Below are 18,386 nucleotides of genomic sequence, written 5' to 3' on the forward strand. Positions count from 1 at the left end.
GGTTGGCTATCTCTTCATCGCTTAGTTGTATTTTTTCTGGAGCTTCGAAGTGTTCTGTCATTTGGGCCTCTTTTTTTTTTTTTTTTTTTTTTTTTTTTTTGTCTTGGCGTGTCTGTTACTTAAAGAGGCAGAGCCTTAGGTGTTCACCAGGGTGGGGTAACGCTGGTTGCTGCGCTGTGATGCTGTATGTGGGAGAGGGGCCGAGAGGGAGCAATGGTGCTTGCTCCACTCTCTGCTGGATTTTCAGTCACTCCCTCCACTACCCACAATCAAATTGGGCCCCTCTGGTGCTGGTTCCCGAGTGGGTGGGCTTGTGCACACTCCAGGTACCCGTGGGTCTCTCCAACAACCTCTCCTGTGAGGCTGGGAGTCTCTCCTGCTGCCGCCCCAACCCCCAGGGGCACTTTCAATCAGAGGTTTGTGGCTTTATTTCCCAGAGCTGGAGCCCTGGGTTGTGCAGTCTGCTTCGCTCCCCGCCACTCGCCCAGTTTATCTGTGTGCGAATGTGGGGCCCCGGGGTGCTACCCACTGCTCTGCCTGCCCCGCTCTCTGCCACTCCGAGTCCGGCCCTCTCGGTTTATCTGCACAAATGTAGGGTTGCAGGGTCTGCTAGTGCTAGGACTGCCTGCCCCGTTCGTCCCACACTCCACCAGTCTCAGTCCCGCCACGGCCACGTGAGTCCTCTCCACCCCGGTGCCCGTCTCCGCCCCTCCTACCGGTCTGGATGAATGTTTATTTTGTATTTCCTTGGTGTGGGACCCCCTTGCCGTTCGATTTTCTGTCAGTTTTGGTTGTGCGAGGAGGCGCAGTGTGTCTACCTACGCCGCCATCTTGGTTCCTGTTGCTTTTGAGTCTCTTTTTGTGCAGCTGCTCTACCTGGTTGTTTCTTTCCACCTTGTCTTCCAGTTCACTAATTCGTTCCTCTGCTTCATCCAGCCTGGTTGTAATTCCTTCTAGTGTGTTTTTTATTTCCAAAATTTTATTTTTTATTCCTTCCTGGTTTTTGTTTAAAGTTTCTATTTCCTTTTTCATATTGTTGTGGTTTTCAATCAGTTCCTTGTAGTTGTGAGTTCCTTAAGCATCCTTAGAACCATTATTTTGAATTCTATATCTGATAGTTTGCTCACCTTCGTTTCATTTAGGTCTTTTAGTGGGGAGTCGTCCATTCTTTTTGATTGCAGGTTCTTTTTTTTCTGTCCCCATTTTAGGTAACTCTTTTTGTTTCTGTGCTTCCTGAAATTCCACTTTGCTAGCTATCTTTGTAGGGTGAACTTCTATGGTAGGAATTCTATGGGACTCAGTGGTATGGTCTCTTTGATCTCCTTGTCTGGATGCTCTAGGTTTGCCCTTTCTTCTGTTTGTGTGGGCTCTCTTGTTGTACTTGGGTTTTTACCTTTTGGTGGTTCCTTTGTTGGTGGGTTCTCTCCCCCAGCAGGTATACTGATATTCACAGCTCCCACCTAATCTTGTATGTGATCAGTGGCAGGGGATAGGTAAAATGGATTAAGACAGCAGGAGAGTATTCTAGGGGATTTAAAGTACAAACAAGTAGAGAAGAGACAGGAGGTCCTTTGGATAAGTAAAGCATTAACCACGATAGTTCTCCCAACTAGCTGCTTTTTATAAAAGGTGAAAGAGAGATAAGACTCTTGTTAGATGGGAGGAGGATTGTGAGCTGAATCCAGAAAACAGAGCGTTTGTGCAAGGTTAGATGATGAGATATAGTGAGAGTAAAGGATAGAAAGTAGGCGTAGTGTGCGAGAGAATAGTTAACCACAACATAATAAAGCTCAGGAATAGAGTGAAGTGGGCTAAGATCCTGGAGGGTTGCTGTGTAGTATGCACAATTGTATGGAACAACAATTATTTACAATAGTACTGGAACAATAATAATATGACAAGAAATATGTGATTTGTATAACAAGAGTAGAAAGTACACAATCAAGAGTAGTGTTATTGGAACACAAGTAAAGTGAAAGAAAGAAAATTAGAATACAATATGAAAGACAGAATAAGGAAAACCAGTCAAACAGTGCAATTAAGCAGAGAAATAAAATGAAGAAAATAAACAGAAAGAAGATAAATAAATACTAATAAAAGAAGTAAATATAATGAAAAAATACAAATAAACAATAAAATGTCAGTTCCATGGGATTGCAAAGTGAAATTTACCTGAGTTTCTCAGTTGTTGGGGTTAGCCCTGTGCTTCCTCTTTGGATCTGCCTCTGGACCTTTCAGAGCTCCAGGTCTTATTGTCTCACTTGGGGAAAGAAAAAAAAAAAAAAAAGCCTCTTGCTGACTTTAAACCCACTGAGCAAGTTCTGCTGGTCTTCCTGGATGCCACTGGAAGAGGGGGGCTGGACTTCTCTTTTCTCCCTTCCTGTGGTTTTGTGAGGATGGGGGCCAGGTCTGGGCTGCAATATTCACAGTTGCCCAGCCTCCAGCCCAGGTCCTCTGTGAGCTGCCAGGCCCCCACTGTCCATCTGCACCAGGCTAGTGCCTTTAATCCACCAATTGTGCCAAGGTCCATGTGTTGCACCTGCTCCTTGCTCTTTGTGAGCCTACCATGGCTGGAGCCCACTCCCAGGTAAGTGGTGCCAGTCAGCCACTGGGAGAGCAGCTTGAAGCAGCCTCCAGTCAAGCGGCTCAAATTAGGTGCTGGGTGGAGCAGTGCGAGCCAGCCACTGTGTGATAGTTCCTTAAAAAGTGGCTGAGAGCCTTTCTTTTTTTGAGTAAAAGCCTCTTGTTTAAGCCCGCCATTCTTAACAAGCATCCAGCTTTTCATACAGTCCCAACTTTCTAACCAGACCAGAGACTATCCAGGTCAGGGTCCAACACAGCCCAACTCTTCTCCTTTCTCACCCGGCTCCCGGCTCCCCGATTTCTCTGGTAATGACCTAGCCGGCTTCCACAGCCCCAGCGGGTGTATACCACCTCTGTGTCTCTCCCACTTCATCTTTATTCCCCCCAGTGACTTCAAGCATCCAGGTCCCTCCTGGTGCCAGGATGCCCTCCCTGCTTTGGTAGGGGAGGGAGCTGATGATCTAACTCTCTTCCAAGTATCCTGTGGCAGGTGCTGGGCTAGGGGCCACAGCAGCCTTGGTTCCTGCACGGATCCTAGGAACCTTAGCATCCCAGCCCAATCTCCTTACCATCTATTTTTCAATGTCCTCTACAATTTTTGGCCTCCAAATTTCATATAAGCTAGGATTCCCTTGGCTGTTCACTCTGTTCCTCAGAAGATCAGCTAGGTGTTCCAGCTGGGCACAGGGAGAACTGGAGTCGGCTCCCACCTACCTCACCACCATCTTCCCCAGTCAAAGTCTTAGTTATTAAAACGATAATTTGAAACCAGTCTTATTTCATGCAAAATAAATTTTATATCCTTACTCATTAAGAATGCCAAATTCTACAGGGTTCAGGTAGGGAGAAAAAAATACAAAGCAAAAAGGAAAATCCTTGTCCTTCTAATATCCACCAAAATTGCATTTCCGTGCCTTAAATCTTTCATTACTTTATGACTTGGTGTGAAATTTTAATTCTTCCTGGGAAATGTCCATTTCTCCTAAAAACAGAAACAAAATAATATCAAAAAAAAGAGAACAGAATTCCAAAAGTAAAACATAAAAAAATAAGAGGGGATAAAAACTAGCCTTAGAATCTTGTCTCCCACCAATTGGTCCCACTAACTGATCACACAGATGATCTTTCTCAGGTCCCAAATAGCATGAAGCCCTAATGGCATAGACATTCCCTCACCCCAGCTGGCTCTAACTGGCACCAGACAACCTTTCCTAGGTCTCAAGTGGCACAAAGCCCCAAATGGCAGAGATACAGGATTCCCAGTGTAAACAAAACAGTTAAAGTCCCCAAGTCCCCAAATGATAAAAAAGTGAGAAACAAAACAAAACCTAAGGCAAAGAATAACTCAACCCAATCACTGAGGTTTCTTTCCTTTCAAAAAGAAATATTCCACACCCTTCTGTGGCCTCTACCACCTTCACAGACCTTCTTACTCACCTGGGGATAACCATAACTCATTTTCTTTTTTTTAAATGGACTTTTCTTTTTTAAATTTTTTAATCATAATTTATTGATTACTGTAATACAGCCGTCCTGATTTTTCCCCCTTGCTCCCCTCCACCTAGCAACCCTTACTCCCTCAGACAATCCCCCCACCATTGTTCACATCCATGGGTCATTACGCCCAAGTTCTCTGGCTACTCCATTTCCTCTGCTGTACTTTACATCCCCATGACTATTCTGTGACTACCTATTTGCACTTCTGAATCCCCTTACCCCTTCAACCATCCTCCCCTTCTCCACTCCCATCTGGCAACCTTCTGGTAACTAACCTTTTCTCTTGCTAATTTCAAGTCTCTTTTTATCTTTAAACTTTGGCACTTTAATTATGATGTGTCTTTGAGTGGGCCTCTTTGCATCCATCATAATTGGAAATCTGTGCTTCCTGGACTTGTATGTCTACTTCTTTCACCAAATTAGGGAAGTTTTCTTTCTCTATTTTTTTCAGATAAATTTCCAATTCCTTGCTCTTTCTCTTCTCCTTCGGGCACCCCTATGAGGCAAATGTTGGACCTCCTGAAGTTGTCCCGGAGGCTGTTGATACTACGTCATTTTTGTTTGTTTAGATTCTTTTTTCTTCTTATTGTTCTATGTGATTGTTTTTTTGCTTCCTTATGTTCTAAATCATTGATTTGATTCTTGGCTTCATCCATACTGTTGTTTCCCTGTAAATTGTTCTTTATTTCAATTAGTGTATCCTTCGTTTCTGACACGGTCTTTTTTATGCTGCTGAGGTCCTTACTAAGTTCCTTGAGCATTCTTATAACCACTGTTTTGAACAGTGCATCTGATAGATTGCTTATTTCCATCTCATTTAGCTCTTTTTCTGGAGTTTTGATCTGTTCTTTCATTTGGGCCATGTTTCTTCATCTCCTCATTTGGCAGCCTGTCTGTGTTTGTTTCTATGTATTAGGTAGAGCTTCTTTGACTCCCTGTCTTGGTAGTGTGCCTTAATGTAGTAGGTATCCTGTAGGGTCCCATAGCACAGCTTCCCCTATCACCCAAGCTGGGTACTCAAGGTGCACCCTTTGTGTTGGCTAAATACACCTTCCTCTTGTATTTGAGCCTTGGTTGCTGTTGGCAGATCAACAGGAGGGATTTACCCAGGCCAGTCAGCTGCAAGGACTGACTGTGACCACTGGCCACCAACCTCTACCCTCTGTGGAGGATCAGCTGTGTAGGGGCAGGGTGGTGGTGCTCTGATGTGGTCTGTAGCTGCCCACTGGGTACACTGGCCCTTGGGCTTCCCAGGTGGTGCAGGCCAAGGTCAGCCCCCACCTGTGTTTTGTCCAGGGCACCCTGCCTGAGCTGTAAAGCAACATGAGATAGCTGCTACTTGTGCTGAGCTTGGAGATTCCCAGGTGAAGCCAAGCTGTGACACTAATCTGCCTGCTGCTAGGGCTCACTGAAGCCAGCTGTTGCTTGTTTGATAGGATTTAGGAGCTAACACCAGCCATTCTTTTGGAAAAGCAGCTTGGGTGGGCTTGTAAATTGGGTGAGGTAGAGCTTCTGTTGATCTCCAATGTAGATAACACAGGGTTAGCCATGTTGATAGAGTCTTAGATATGGCTCCAGCCTACCAGCTCTGTGGGAGAGGGGAGGGCTCAGCAAAGGGACAATGGCCTCTGCTGGCCCCAATGCCAGACACTTCAGTCTCTTCCCTGGTGCTGGAGTTCAGACGGAGCGAGCCTGAGTAGGTAAATCCGTGTGTGGGTTCCCCAAGAACTGCTTAGGGCTTCAGCAGCTTTCTCCACCAACTCAATCCCCACTGTTTTTCACAGCTTGTGGTGACTTATCTTCCTGGCACTGGAATCCTGGGCTGGGGATCCTGATGTGGGTCTGGGACTCTTCGCTCCCTAGATATCCCTCCTGAATTTTTGTCCATGTGGGTGTGGGGCCAGCCCATTCCATGTCCACTCCCCTCCTACCAGTGTGAATGGATGTGGTTTCTTCAATTCTGTAGTTGTCAGACTTCCATTAACTTGATTTCTGACATTCCTGAGCAATGGTTGTTCTATCTCTTAGCTGTAATTTTGATGTGTGTGAAGAGGTGAGCCATGTCTGCCTATGTTGCCATCTTGACCGTAAGCCACAATTTTTCATAACTCACTTTCAATCCTTGTCCTTTTTAACGATGGAACAGACCACCCTCAAACTCAGTATCTGGCAGCTATAAGTCCTTAAATCTGCAAACATGTTAATAAAGGAAAGGAACATTTTTCACTCTGCATTTGGGCCTGCTCTCTTCTTCCAAAATAGAAATTTCGTATCTCTTTCTAGTACAGGTCCAGCTTTCCTTTAGAGCATCAACTACAGCAGCAGGGTTCAAATTCTCCTCAGGAGGTGCCCATTTTATTTGTGTGTGGTGGATCCAAGGCTTAATTCCCATGAGCTGCAGAGAAGAAAGAGTTGTCAGTAGGGCATCATAGGGGCCAGTCCATTGCTCGGTGAACTGCCGTTCAAGTCCTTGAGTCTTCCAAGTCTTTAGTAAGACTCAGTCCCCCAGTTGGAATGGGTGTAAGGGCTCATCAGATGGTAGGTGGACCTACAATGAGCAAATTTGTGCAAAATGGTTAGTGTTTGCCGTAAATGTTGTGCATATTGCTTAATTTTCCACCCATGCTCCAAATCTGGGCAGGGAGGCATTCCCAGAACCGAGATTTGGAAGGGTCTCTCATAAAGTATTTCAAAAGGGCTTAACTTAAGCCCACTTCTGGGTGTTACCCTAATCTGGAGCAAAGCAATGGGAAGTGCCTGGTCCCATTTCAAATGCATTTCCTGACATATTTTTGCCAGGGTATTCTTTGTTGTGTGAATCATTCACAAATGGATTCTACCAATAACTGATAACAATATACCAATATAGCAAAATTATTCACTACGCATCAAATCCATACTAGATGGCAACTATTATAGTAGGCCTTGGAGAGAGAACAGTAACAATGACATCAAGGCAAACGATGAACCATTAATGGTTCTTTTTCCTATAAAAGACTATCAGAAAATTCAGTCTATGCCTTTGTGTAACAATGTTCTAATATTAGACAAAGAAAAGTATTATTCAGTAAGTCAAGGTTTTTATGAATGTTACTTCACTGTGACTTTAGTAATTTGAGGGATGGGATAGTTCTATTATTACTCTGACATAACTTAGGACCATAATCCACTCAGTAGAGAAAACACCCAGTGTGTCTAAAGTTCAAAGCCATGGCATCCAGTCAGGTTCACTGGAGAGTTACACATGATGCAAAAGGTTATTAGAAAAATATAATGACACATATTTTCTGCCATCCTACAAAAATAAGAAAACCACTATCGTTGCAATAACTTATTCTCATAGTAATCACAAATCACAGTATTTTAAAAATCCTGTATGATTTCTCCTTGTGTTCAGTCCAAGTCACAGAAAAGAATTCTCTCTCTTTCAAGTTTGGGCTCCTCCTTCACTCGATTTACCATGGAAAGTGACTCTGACCTGACCTGTATCTATATTCTTCAGCAGTTCCAAAGGTGGAGAAACCTCAATTCAAATGGCTAACTTTCAAAGTTTGTAAGTAAACTAGATAGTCCACTGGAACACCATTCCCGCAGGGAAGCATATTTACAAAACAGTATTTGATTTCCATAGCAAATATAGCCAGAAGGGTATTTACAGCCAAGTTATAACACATATTTTGAAGTTTCCCCCAGAAAAGAGCATGACCAAAGAGCATGATCACTGGTGTTGCCAGTTTATGGCCCATTTAAAATGATCCAGAAGTGGACGCTTAAAACAAACATATGTCTAAATGCAAAGTTATGCATGGTTCGGGGACCAACACAGAACACCGACTGGAAATAATAACACTCCCTTACATAAACTTACTTGACTCTTTTTTTTGCTGCAAAACATTTAAATTTGTTTACAATTTTAAAATAGTATAGGAACAACCAATAAACATGAGACATTATATTTCTGTTTCTCAGATTCAAGTAAGGAAGTAATCAAAGGCATGCACCAAAAACCCCAAGAAAGAAATCTCAGGTATTCAGTTTCTTTTCTTTTCTTTTTCCCCCCACAGTCATTGTTAGTTCAAAAACCAAAATTCAGAGGATACTGGCACTTAAAGGAAAAAAAATCTTCCACTGTCATTTTAAAATACACATTCAAAATAAAAGCTAGCAGGTTGGGTGGTGCAGAAAGAAAATTAGGTAATGCTAAAACAAATACTAATAATTTAATGTAATATACAAAAAATTACCACTTTTACTTAAGCATACCTTTTAAAAATGTACAAATTGTATTTACATAATCATATACTATGTCTTTGATTTTTTTTTTTTACTATCTTTGCTCATCTCTTCTTCATGTTTCTGAATTTCCTAATGTATAGAAAGCATTGTCAATACCCTATCTTGTCTTTGCAATGTTTCAATAAAAGGAATCCTGTAAACTCTTCCTAAGTCCAGAGCCTGTTTTGTGTCTTCTGTTTTAGGAGGCAGATCACATTTATTTCCAACCATGGCCATGAGTACATCTTCAGAGTCTTTAACTCTTTTCACTTCTCAATAACAGTGAATATCTTCAAATGATTTAGTATTATTTCAGGCAAACACACAAGGAAAGGGACTCGTGCATGTACTGGTCCCTCCTGTCACTGAGCTCCTCTTGACTTGCTGTGTCGAGAATATCCAAGAAACAGTTACTCTCTGTTATTACTTGTTTCCTTCAGGAATCCGCATTGTAGGATCATATTCATCCACAAAGCAATTCTGAATTAGCTGTATCATCAAGGCACTCTTGCCTAAGCCACCAGCTCCAACTACCACAAGTTTATATTCAGGCATTTTCAGCAGGTCTGGGAGCTGCTGAGGCTCTAACCCCTGCCAGTGCCTTCAGTGCCTCTCCAGAATTTGGCCAATCCTCACCCAGATCCCAGTTCACAGCCCTAAAACTCAGCTGATCCTTCCTCCTTTCCAGAGTCCATTCCCTTCCCAGACTAGTTTCATTTTCACCACCAGGTGTGTTTAAAGCGCAGATGCCCCAGTAGGTGTGCACAGGAACTCCCAACAACTGGAAGCCCCACAGCCCCACTCCCTTGTGGCAGGGGTGGGATTTGACCTGCCACAAGCAGCTAGGGATCTACATTGGGCGCCACTGCCATAACCAAACAACCAGTGAGGTCCCCTTGCCTGCCACCCATAGGCAATAACTCTACAGATAGATTCCGGTGAAAAGGAAAATGTAATTTTTGTTTATATATATACAGTAGATTACTTGATGCCCACCCCACCCCCAAAGCGACTGGAGGAATGAGCAGGCTGCTGGCTAGTGGCCATCGCAGCTTTTCCCACAGCTTTGCCAGCGGGGAACGGGTGCAGGACTTGTCGCCAACCACTTCCCCAGACCTATCCATGCTAATCTCCTCACCCCACCCCGAGATCCCCTTCTTACTGGCCTTGCTCCCAGCACTGGCAGTGTTCCTGGTCAGGCCTGAAGAGCTCAGGGAGGGGCATGGGGCCTGATCCTCCCCAGCTACACTGTGGCTGGAGCCAACTGGCTGGCACTGGCATGGGCTACAGACAGACAACAGCTACCACAGCTTCACAGCTGGGAAGGGGCACAGACTTGCTGGCCCGTGCATCTGGGCTGTGGGCAGTCTGTGGGCAGGCTGCAGCCAAGTGATTTCCCGCCTTGGGGAGGGTCTCAAAGCTTGTCAGCCAGAGCCTAAGGCAAGGCCCTGAGCCTCCCCACCCCACCCCACCCCACCCTCCTATCCCAAGCTCACTGTGCTCCAGGCCTGCCCTGGGGTGATCAAGGAAGTGCTCCAGTAACATCCCCAGGTATCCAGGACACAAGCTCTGGGCCCAGGAACTCCAGTCTGTGTCTGTCCAGAGGGGAGAGAATCAGAGAGAGAGAGTGAGTGGTATTTCTGCGTGCTCTCCTTTGAAAGGATCTCCTCAGAATCTCCACCATGGCAGAAGTGGATGGGAGGGTATGTTCCTCCCATTTAATCACCTGCCTGGCTTTTGTCACCAGAGTAGCGTGCCCCTTTTTTCGTGTGTTATGCGAGTGGCATCCTGGCGCCCGGGGTGACACACATGCGCCATCTTCCATGCATCTTCACCCTTCGCCATTTCTGGGGAGATGTTCCCCCCAGTTACAAAATAACACGTGATGCAGTCAGCAAATTCCAAAACAAAGCTACAGGACAAACACTGTAAGGTTTTCACAAAAACATTGCAAGGAAGAAATTTTCCTCAAGATGGCAGAGTAGGTCAATGCTGTGCTTACCACCCCCAGTACTGCATCAAAATCACAGCTAAACTGCAGAACAACGCCCCTGGAGGACAGCCTGAAGACTGGCTCAACAGAAGTCCTATGACTAAGGATATTCAAATGAAGCTGCAATGATCCTAGTAGGAGGTTTGGAGAAGAGGGAAGGGGCAGGCCCCACACTCAGTGTGGCAGTTAAGAAATGGTGGGGAAGGTTAGTATCTGGGCTGCAGAGGTTTCCAATAGAAGAGCAAGGAGAGGCCCCAGCCCGTCTGGACACCCTCAGCACAGGGTCCCAGTGACAGAGAGAGCACTCCCCATGCTTTCTGGCTGTGAAAACAGGCAGGGACTGCAGCTGAGTGAAAGGGAGGGCTGTTTGCTGGAGTCCCAGGTGCTCCCCTTAAGGGGCCAGTGCACAGATTACTCACTGACACTCACTTGCTCTGAGCTCCAGCACTGGATCAAGAGCTTGAACGCCAGCAACTTAAACAGAGGACCTGCATTGTCAGGCTTCACAGCACAGGCAGGAGGAGCAGCCTTCTCCGAGAGAGAAGTGCGGGCAGAAGCCACTGTTTTCTTCTTCACCCTCCCCCACCCAGCTTGTTACCTGTCAATAATTTCTTCCCATGTAAATGGGTGAAATGCTCCATTCAAAACCCGAGCTTCCATTAATACACAAATAAATAAAAGGAATCATGGTCCATATTTACAAGGGAATATTACTCCACCAGAAAAACGAATGAAACCTTGCCATTCACAACAAGGTGGACAGATGGACCTAAAGAGTATTATGCTAAGTGACATAAGTCAGACAGAGAAAAGCAAGCACCATATGGGTCACTTACATGTAGAAGGTAAAATAGAAAATAAATGCACAAGGAGAACAGAAACAAATTCATTGACACAGAGAACTAATTCATGATTACCAGATTGGGGTTGGGGGTGGGGAAATGGATGAAAAAGGTGAAGGACTTGAGAAGTAATGAAGAAAGTGCCCATTATAAGATTAGTCAAGGAGATGCAAAGTGTAGCCTAAGGAATGGAGCCACTAGTATTGTAAACACTGTGTGTGGTATTTCAAGCCCAGAAGGAAATAGCCTGTTTTCAAGTGATTTCAATTTGATTTCAAGGAAAGACTCTGTCAACCATGAATTGAATATCCAGTGAAACTATCCTTCATGTATGAAGAGGAAACACAGACATTTTCAAGTGAATGGAAACTAAAAGAATTTGTCGCTTAGCAGACCTACCCATAAAGAATAGCTGAAATGCTCTTTCAACAAAAAAAGAAATGATGATGGATGGAATAATCATGGAGCATCAGGAAGGCAGAACAATGTAAGAGCAGCAATATGGCCAGACGCAAGAGACTGTACTTCTCATGAGTTTTACAAGTTTATAAAATACGTCTTCTGTCTGTTATGACATTTTTATCCTGAATCTAATTTTATTAATAAAACATTGTTATCTGGTCATTCTTTTAGTGCATATTCATCTGGTATGTCTTTTAGTGTCACCTGTGTTGTTTGGTTAACGATGTATCTTTGTAAAGAACGTGTTGCTGCGTCCAGCGATTTTGTTTGGATTGGTTTGGTTTGTTTGTTTGTAATTCATTTAGAGATTGTCTGACTTTGATGTGTGGGCTTGACATTTATTGTGATAAATGATATAACAGGTCTTAGTCTGTTTTCCCTTTACCATTCTTTCTTCTTCCTGCATTTTTCTTGTTGTTTCTTGTTTTCCTGTTGTCTGGGTTTCCACTGAATAATTAGGTCTTTTCTTCTGGTTTGAATGTTATACACCCTATGTTTATTCTCATGATACTCGTACCTAACTTATTAAAAGACACACCTATGTTTTCTCCCTGCCTCCCCCATCCATCTACTAAACTTGTGAATACGTACATCCTCCCTCTGATAAAGACAACTTAGCCATGCTCACTGTCTCATTACTACTTCCCACTGGCATCCCCAAAGGCATCATTAAGTTTTTAGTTGGATTTCAAGTTTTAAGTTTTAAGTTGGATTTATGTACATGCAACTGATGTTACCCTGTCTCTCTACCTCTGCTCCTTATTATTAAGATCATAAACTCTTTACTAGATTATTTCTTACCCTTATTTCTTTATATCTTGAAGCATCATTCTGATTATTCCTCCAAAGGACTTCTAAAAGTATTTTGTAAGCATGCACAAGACTATTTTGCCTCATTTATAAGCTACTTACGTAAAATATAAAGCTCTAGATTCAAAGTTCTATGTTTTACAATTTGAAAATAACATTTTCTTCTTGTACTCAGTATTACTATTGACAAATCAGATTCATTTATTCAATTTTTATTTACTGAGGCACCCAAAATGCTAAGCATTGTTTTTGACACTGGGGATTGAGTTTTGAACTATGTTTCTTCTGACAGGTTTTAGAATTTTTTGTTATTTATTATTTTTTAATCCCCACCTGAGGATATGTTTATTGATTTTAGACAGAGAGGAATGGAAAGAGAGAGAGAGAGAGACATCGATCAGTTACCTCCCGTATGCTCCCCAACCAGGAATCAAACTCACAAACTTTTGGTTCACGGGGCAATGCTCCAACCAACTGAGCTACCTGGCCAAGGCTTGTATTTGTTTTTGGAGGCAGTCACCTACCTGTGACTGCTGGTTGATCTGTGAGTTGGATCCAGGCAATTGGAGGCTAGTCATCCCCTGTCATCTCCTGAGAATGTATGTTTTCTGCCCACCATTCCCACACTAGCAGCCATTTCAAGGATGCAGCCTTGAGAATGTTTCATTGAGACAATCTGAACGGAATGTGTGACTGAACCCAGTTAAGGACTCTATATAAACCTTTAAGATTCTAGTGGAAATGTGCAGAGATTTACCCATCTCTCAGCCAACCAAGAAAAGCCATGTGTGTAAGTTCCCTTCCTTATTAAAGTTGCCACCTACTGATCTGGATTGTTCTGCTCTGTCTTCAGTCTCTCACTGCCACCCATAGGTGGGAGCCAGGTTCCAAATTCACCCAGGGAACTCTCAAGACTGTGAACCAACACTTACATTGTTGGATTTTATCATTTGTGGTGTCTTTTCATTTCGTTTCTGTTTGACTTTATAGGAGCACTTTCAATCTAAGTTCTTTAACTTTTCTTTATTTCTCCATAATTCTTGGTTATTGTTTCCTAAAATATTTTCTCCTGTTTATTCTTTATTTCATTCCAGGACTGTCATATTAATATCTAGTATGTCTCCATATTGCTTCACATTCCTTTTACATTTTTTACCTTTTTCAAATTCCCTCCTGATATCTGATTAAACAGTAGTGTTTTTGACTGATAGTCTGGCTTTCAAATTCACTATTCAGTTTTACACATTCTGCTATTCAATGAAGTATTAAATGATTTATTTCAACCATTATATTTTTCATACAGTGTTTTTATAAGTTGTTGCTTAATGTCTCTTATGTCCTCCTTTCTCTCTTTTAAGACAACTTAACAGTGTGCGAATTGACTGTGGGAGTAGGGAGGGGGTGGGATGGATGGAGAAAGGCAAAGGGGGAAAATTTTGGATGACTGTAATAGAGTAACAATCAAAAAATCTGAAAATAAAAAATAATACATATTATTCACCTGTTATAAATTGTTCGGTTTATTTTTATTTAATATCAGTAGAATTCTTCTGATATTTTTTTCCTTGTGAGCCCATATTCCCTACACCCAAGTTATAAGCTGTGATGTGTGGAGGGAAGGGAACCAAAAACTTCAAGGTATTTCCTGTCCTTCCTTTGACTTACCAGGAAGGGCACCAGCTCTGGGTGAAACATTTGTATGTATGTGGGGAGAGGAGGAGAGACTTGGGGAGATTTTCGTTTTCAAAGCAGAGAATCTATGGTGTTAAGATTTGGCATGCCACCCCCTTTACCATCCTCTTTCTACCAGGTGATTTTATCCCCTCAGGGAACATCTCCATCACTATCTCTTTTTTGCAGGGACCATCAGACTCACTGCAGGTATGTGTGCATATGCGTGTATCAGAGTGGGAGAAAGGTGAATAAAACCCTTTGAAATGGGTCCACTTTTATCTATTAGTATCTACTCCTCTCCCAGCCAGGCTCTAAGGCTACACTGCAATGCTGCTAGAGTGGGAAAGATGTACCTAAGGCAATGCAGGGATGAACAGAAAGTAACACAACAAAACGCTAAAAAAAAACAACCCCGCACTCCCTATAGCGCTTCCCCACAGTCCCTTTGTGGCATCTAGGAGTCTTCCATTGTGGTTGTCATTCTCTTACAAACCACACTCATACACACACACCCTAGGACAAACTGTAGCCATGTGTTCCAGAGTTTCCAATGAATTTTTCAATAGTTTTGCAATCCAACAACCTCGCCCTTTTAGAGGATCTCCAGGTTCGGTTTGGGGAAAGGAGGTGGCAACTTAAGTTAGGATACTGTATTAGTTATCTTTTTCTACATAATTACTACTATACACTTAGTGGCTGAAAAAAAGCACACATTTATTATCTCACAGTATCTGTGAGCAAAGGTCTGGGCACAGCTTAACTGGGTCCACTGAAGCTGGCTATCAAGGTCAACCAGGATTGGGTTCTCATGTGAAGGCTCTAGCAGGAATGATCCACTTCCAATCCTATGTGGGTTGTTGACAGGGTTTAGGCTTTTGCTGGCTGTTTGCTGAAGCCCACCCACAGCTCCTTGCCATGTGGGCCTCCCAAGTGTCACCACTTCCTTCATCAAAGCCAGCAAGAAGTCTCCTAGCAAAACAAATACTAGAATATGTCACCTTTGCTGTGTTCTATTGTTAGAAGTGAGTGCCAGATGCACACTGGCTGGGTAGCTCAGTCAGAGCATCACACTGGGTAAAAAAACAAATCCATGTCTGTCTGTTTCTCTCGCTCGCTCTCTCTCTACCCCAACCCCTTCCCCTCTAAAATCAATACTTAAAATTTTTTTTTTTAAATGAGTCAAAGATCCTACCCACACTCAATGGGATGGGAGCACAGGGTGAAATTAAACAAGGGTGTGAATACCAGGAGGCTCACATAATGGGAGCTGGATAAGGGGTGGCATCTCATGAGAACTAAAAATCATCTTTACCCAAATTTTTTGAAATTACAGGGTTTTAGGCAGTAAAGTAACATTATATTCTTGTTGGATAATGACCACTGGCCAGAAAGTGTGGAGAATAGATTGGTGAGAAAGAAAACTTGAGTCAGAGAATCAGTTAGTGAAATGATGGTGGCCAGAAATAAGATAATGCTAGTATGAGAATAGAGGAAGCTGGACACATCGGAGTCATTTGAGAAATAATAAATAGGGCTTGGTGATAGACAGACAGTGAAACAGAGAACAGTTGAGGATATTCTCATTCTTGCTTTTAAAATAGGTTTGTGAAGAGGAAGAGCAGTTGAAACACTTTGAGTCTGAGGTGGGTAGGTTTGTCCACTAACAGGATGAGAGACTAACTATGCTCCTTTGGGACAACCACCTCTTTTGTTTAATTTCAATTAACGGTTATGCCTGCTTGAAAGAATCTTTTGCTCAAGTTTTTTGAAACTGGTTGAATCTTTCCAACTTACCTTTTTCATACGTGAATTTGCAGTGTTACAGTAGTCCATTGACGGAGGCATTAACATCGATTTGCGTATACAACCCCGAGGTTCCTAAAAACACACCTTTCACCTCACTTGAAGGCAAAGGAGTTTGGGGAGGTTAAAAATAAAGAAAAGCCACAGCCTCCTCTAATATATCTTACATTTAGATGAATTTAGGTTGAATTCCTCAGCAGCCCTGAGCACTGGTCTGTAGTCCCCACGTGCAGAGAAGCGCGGGTACTCGCAACGACCCCGCTCCAAGTCTCCGACGGTAGCACTCTCTCTGGTGCTGTGGATCTCAAACGGAGGACGAAGCACAAACTCTCGCGAGAAGGAAAGAGAGGGCTGCTAGATCGCATCCCCCAATTGTGCCACGTGTGCTCCCACCTGCCGAGAAACGGAGTTTGGCAATTCCCAGAGACTTCTGGGAATCGTAGTTCTAGGGCTTTGGGAGGCTCTCCACACTTGCCCCCTCCTTCTTACGCATGCGCGACTCCAAGCTAGCCGGAGAAGTTCGTAGCCTTTGTCAAGCCTGGATGGGAGGTGAGTTGGTCCTTCTGAGGCCGCTTTTCTCCGATTGGCTTCGGTGGTAGCCCCGGGGCATCGATCAGAGCCGAATCGGGGCTGGAGTGTGTGTTGGTGAAAGGGGCCTCGAGGGCAGATCATGAGCCCCATCCCCTCCGGCCTGAATCCCTCCTGCGGGGGCCGCCTCCCTGGGACTCGGGTGCGAGCGCGGTGCCTGCGGAGCACGAAGGGCGGGGCGCGGGGCAGTCGCGGGCTGTGCGGAGAGCCCCGAACCCGGCGGGATTTTTCTACGCGCCTTGCACCTCCGCGGCAGCCCCAGCACCATCTCTCCCAGCAGCTCGGTCCCCTCAGGTACAGCTCCAAGCGGCAGGAACAGGCATCTGAGGATCCAGTCTCAGGGATGCTGTCCCCGGACTTCCAGGTGCCACCCTCGTAGGACCGAGAAAGAAACTGGACCCAACCTGATCCAAGCCTTTCCGCAGATCCCCCAGAGGGAAGGCAGAAGGAGGACTGGGAGGCCCCTGTCCAGACAGGTCTGAACTGAGGGGGCAGGGAAATCAGAATCTTCAGAACCAGGCGGATTGGTGATCATGGAGAGAGATCTGGCCGAAATGCCGAAGAGAGGTGAGAGTTACTAAAGTGTTGACTCGTGTTGTGGCAGGGTGAAATTCTTCTTCCTGAAGAGGAATCATTGTTGCCTCAGGGAGGTGGCTCTTGGCAGACAGCCCTGCCGGTCTCTTTGGCTGGGACATGGATGGGCTCCTTGAGTGAGAAGGGAGAGCTTGGTATGGGAGCATCCCCCTTTACACTGCAGCTGGGTACCCAGTGATCCTTCAAAGTCACTCCAAAATGGGAGCGAAATGTTAGCTTCTAAGGCAGGAGGAACGACTCAATTACTGTTCCTCACACGTTCTTTTTGTCAAACTATCAGTGAGGCTGAGAATTTACCTTATTGGTTGGCCAAAAAAACCCATTTTCCCACGTCTGTTATTTCACTTGGCACAATAATCTTATGATTTCAGTAGTGCAAGTACTTTAGTTTTGCGTAGTAGAAAACAGGCATAGAAGTTAGTAACTGACTAGCCTAGTCTTTCTTGAAGTTTGGTCTGTGACCTCATGTCAGAATTACCCCTGGGTGCTTATTAGATTTCTGGATTGCACCTCAGACTTAATTAATAATATTTAGAAGTGGGATCCAGTAATCTACGTTTTAAGTAAGCTTACAGGGTGTTTTTTGAGAACTGAGCCTACTTTTCTTATATTAATTTAATGTAGATTAAGCTTGGAAATAAATTGACTTATTCTAATTTCTAGGTTAGAGTACTGCCTATGAGTAGGTGTTGTGATTATAACAACAGTGAATTTAATTAAGTCCCCAAGTAGCAACATTCCTGGACATTCTTGAGGATCCATTTGGGCTTCCTTCAAGTTGCAGTGTTTGTAGGGAGCATCATTAGTATGGTGGAGTGATTTTTACCTTGTAAATCTGAATCACAAGATAGATTTAGATCTCATAATGACTGCTTTCTTGCCCTTAGCTCTGTCTTCCCAGGATTCTTCCTTTTCCCAAGAGAAGAGCACAGAAAAGGGAGAAGTGGCAGCTCTGCGCCTCACAGCCAGATCCCAGGTGAGTGGGAGTCTGTTGAAATTCCACCTTATTTCTCAGAGCACAAATGCACTCCCTTCTCTCTGATGTCCGCCAGGGCCCATCTGGAGAGCTGAGTTCTAATTCTAAGACTACTCAGGAGGCTAATGGACTCACTGGAAAATTTGTAACAGGCATGTAAGGAGCAGTTCTTTAGACTATTATGCTGATTTCTGAGCTTGGTGACTTAGGAAACTATTTTAAAAGAAAATGGGACATATCTTAAAATTTATGTTTCTCTAGGGGAAACAACATACACATGACTGTTAAG

The 18,386-nt window shown here is 43.9% G+C and overlaps 1 protein-coding gene, 1 long non-coding RNA gene and 1 pseudogene across 4 annotated transcripts in view; 1 reads left to right on the forward strand and 2 right to left on the reverse strand.

Moving 5' to 3' along the window:
• Positions 1 to 2,271: 2,271 nt before the first annotated feature.
• On the reverse strand, positions 2,272 to 16,278 carry LOC139440276 (uncharacterized). 2 transcript variants are annotated; one of them, XR_011650365.1, is made up of 4 exons: positions 15,931 to 16,278; positions 9,852 to 9,950; positions 4,300 to 6,628; positions 2,273 to 3,565 (listed from the first exon to the last, which is right to left on the reverse strand). It is a non-coding gene; the product is annotated as an uncharacterized lncRNA (long non-coding RNA). The 2 variants fall into 2 exon arrangements; XR_011650364.1 differs by having other exon boundaries at positions 2,272 to 6,628.
• LOC112308890 (GTPase KRas pseudogene) lies at positions 8,383 to 8,910 on the reverse strand (annotated as a pseudogene).
• Positions 16,279 to 16,446: 168 nt separating the features above from the next.
• ZNF286A (zinc finger protein 286A) overlaps positions 16,447 to 18,386 on the forward strand; it is a 31,385-nt gene continuing 29,445 nt past the window's right edge. For both annotated transcript variants that reach the window (XM_045199179.3, XM_071219287.1), the window contains exons 1-2: positions 16,447 to 17,094; positions 18,009 to 18,097. In XM_045199179.3, the coding sequence (XP_045055114.1) occupies positions 17,061 to 17,094; positions 18,009 to 18,097 (123 nt within the window). In that variant the 5' untranslated portion in view covers positions 16,447 to 17,060. The remainder of the gene's footprint in view (positions 17,095 to 18,008; positions 18,098 to 18,386) is intronic.

This window comes from Desmodus rotundus, chromosome 9 (assembly GCF_022682495.2).
Source record: "Desmodus rotundus isolate HL8 chromosome 9, HLdesRot8A.1, whole genome shotgun sequence".
In the NCBI taxonomy this organism is placed as follows: domain Eukaryota; kingdom Metazoa; phylum Chordata; class Mammalia; order Chiroptera; family Phyllostomidae; genus Desmodus; species Desmodus rotundus.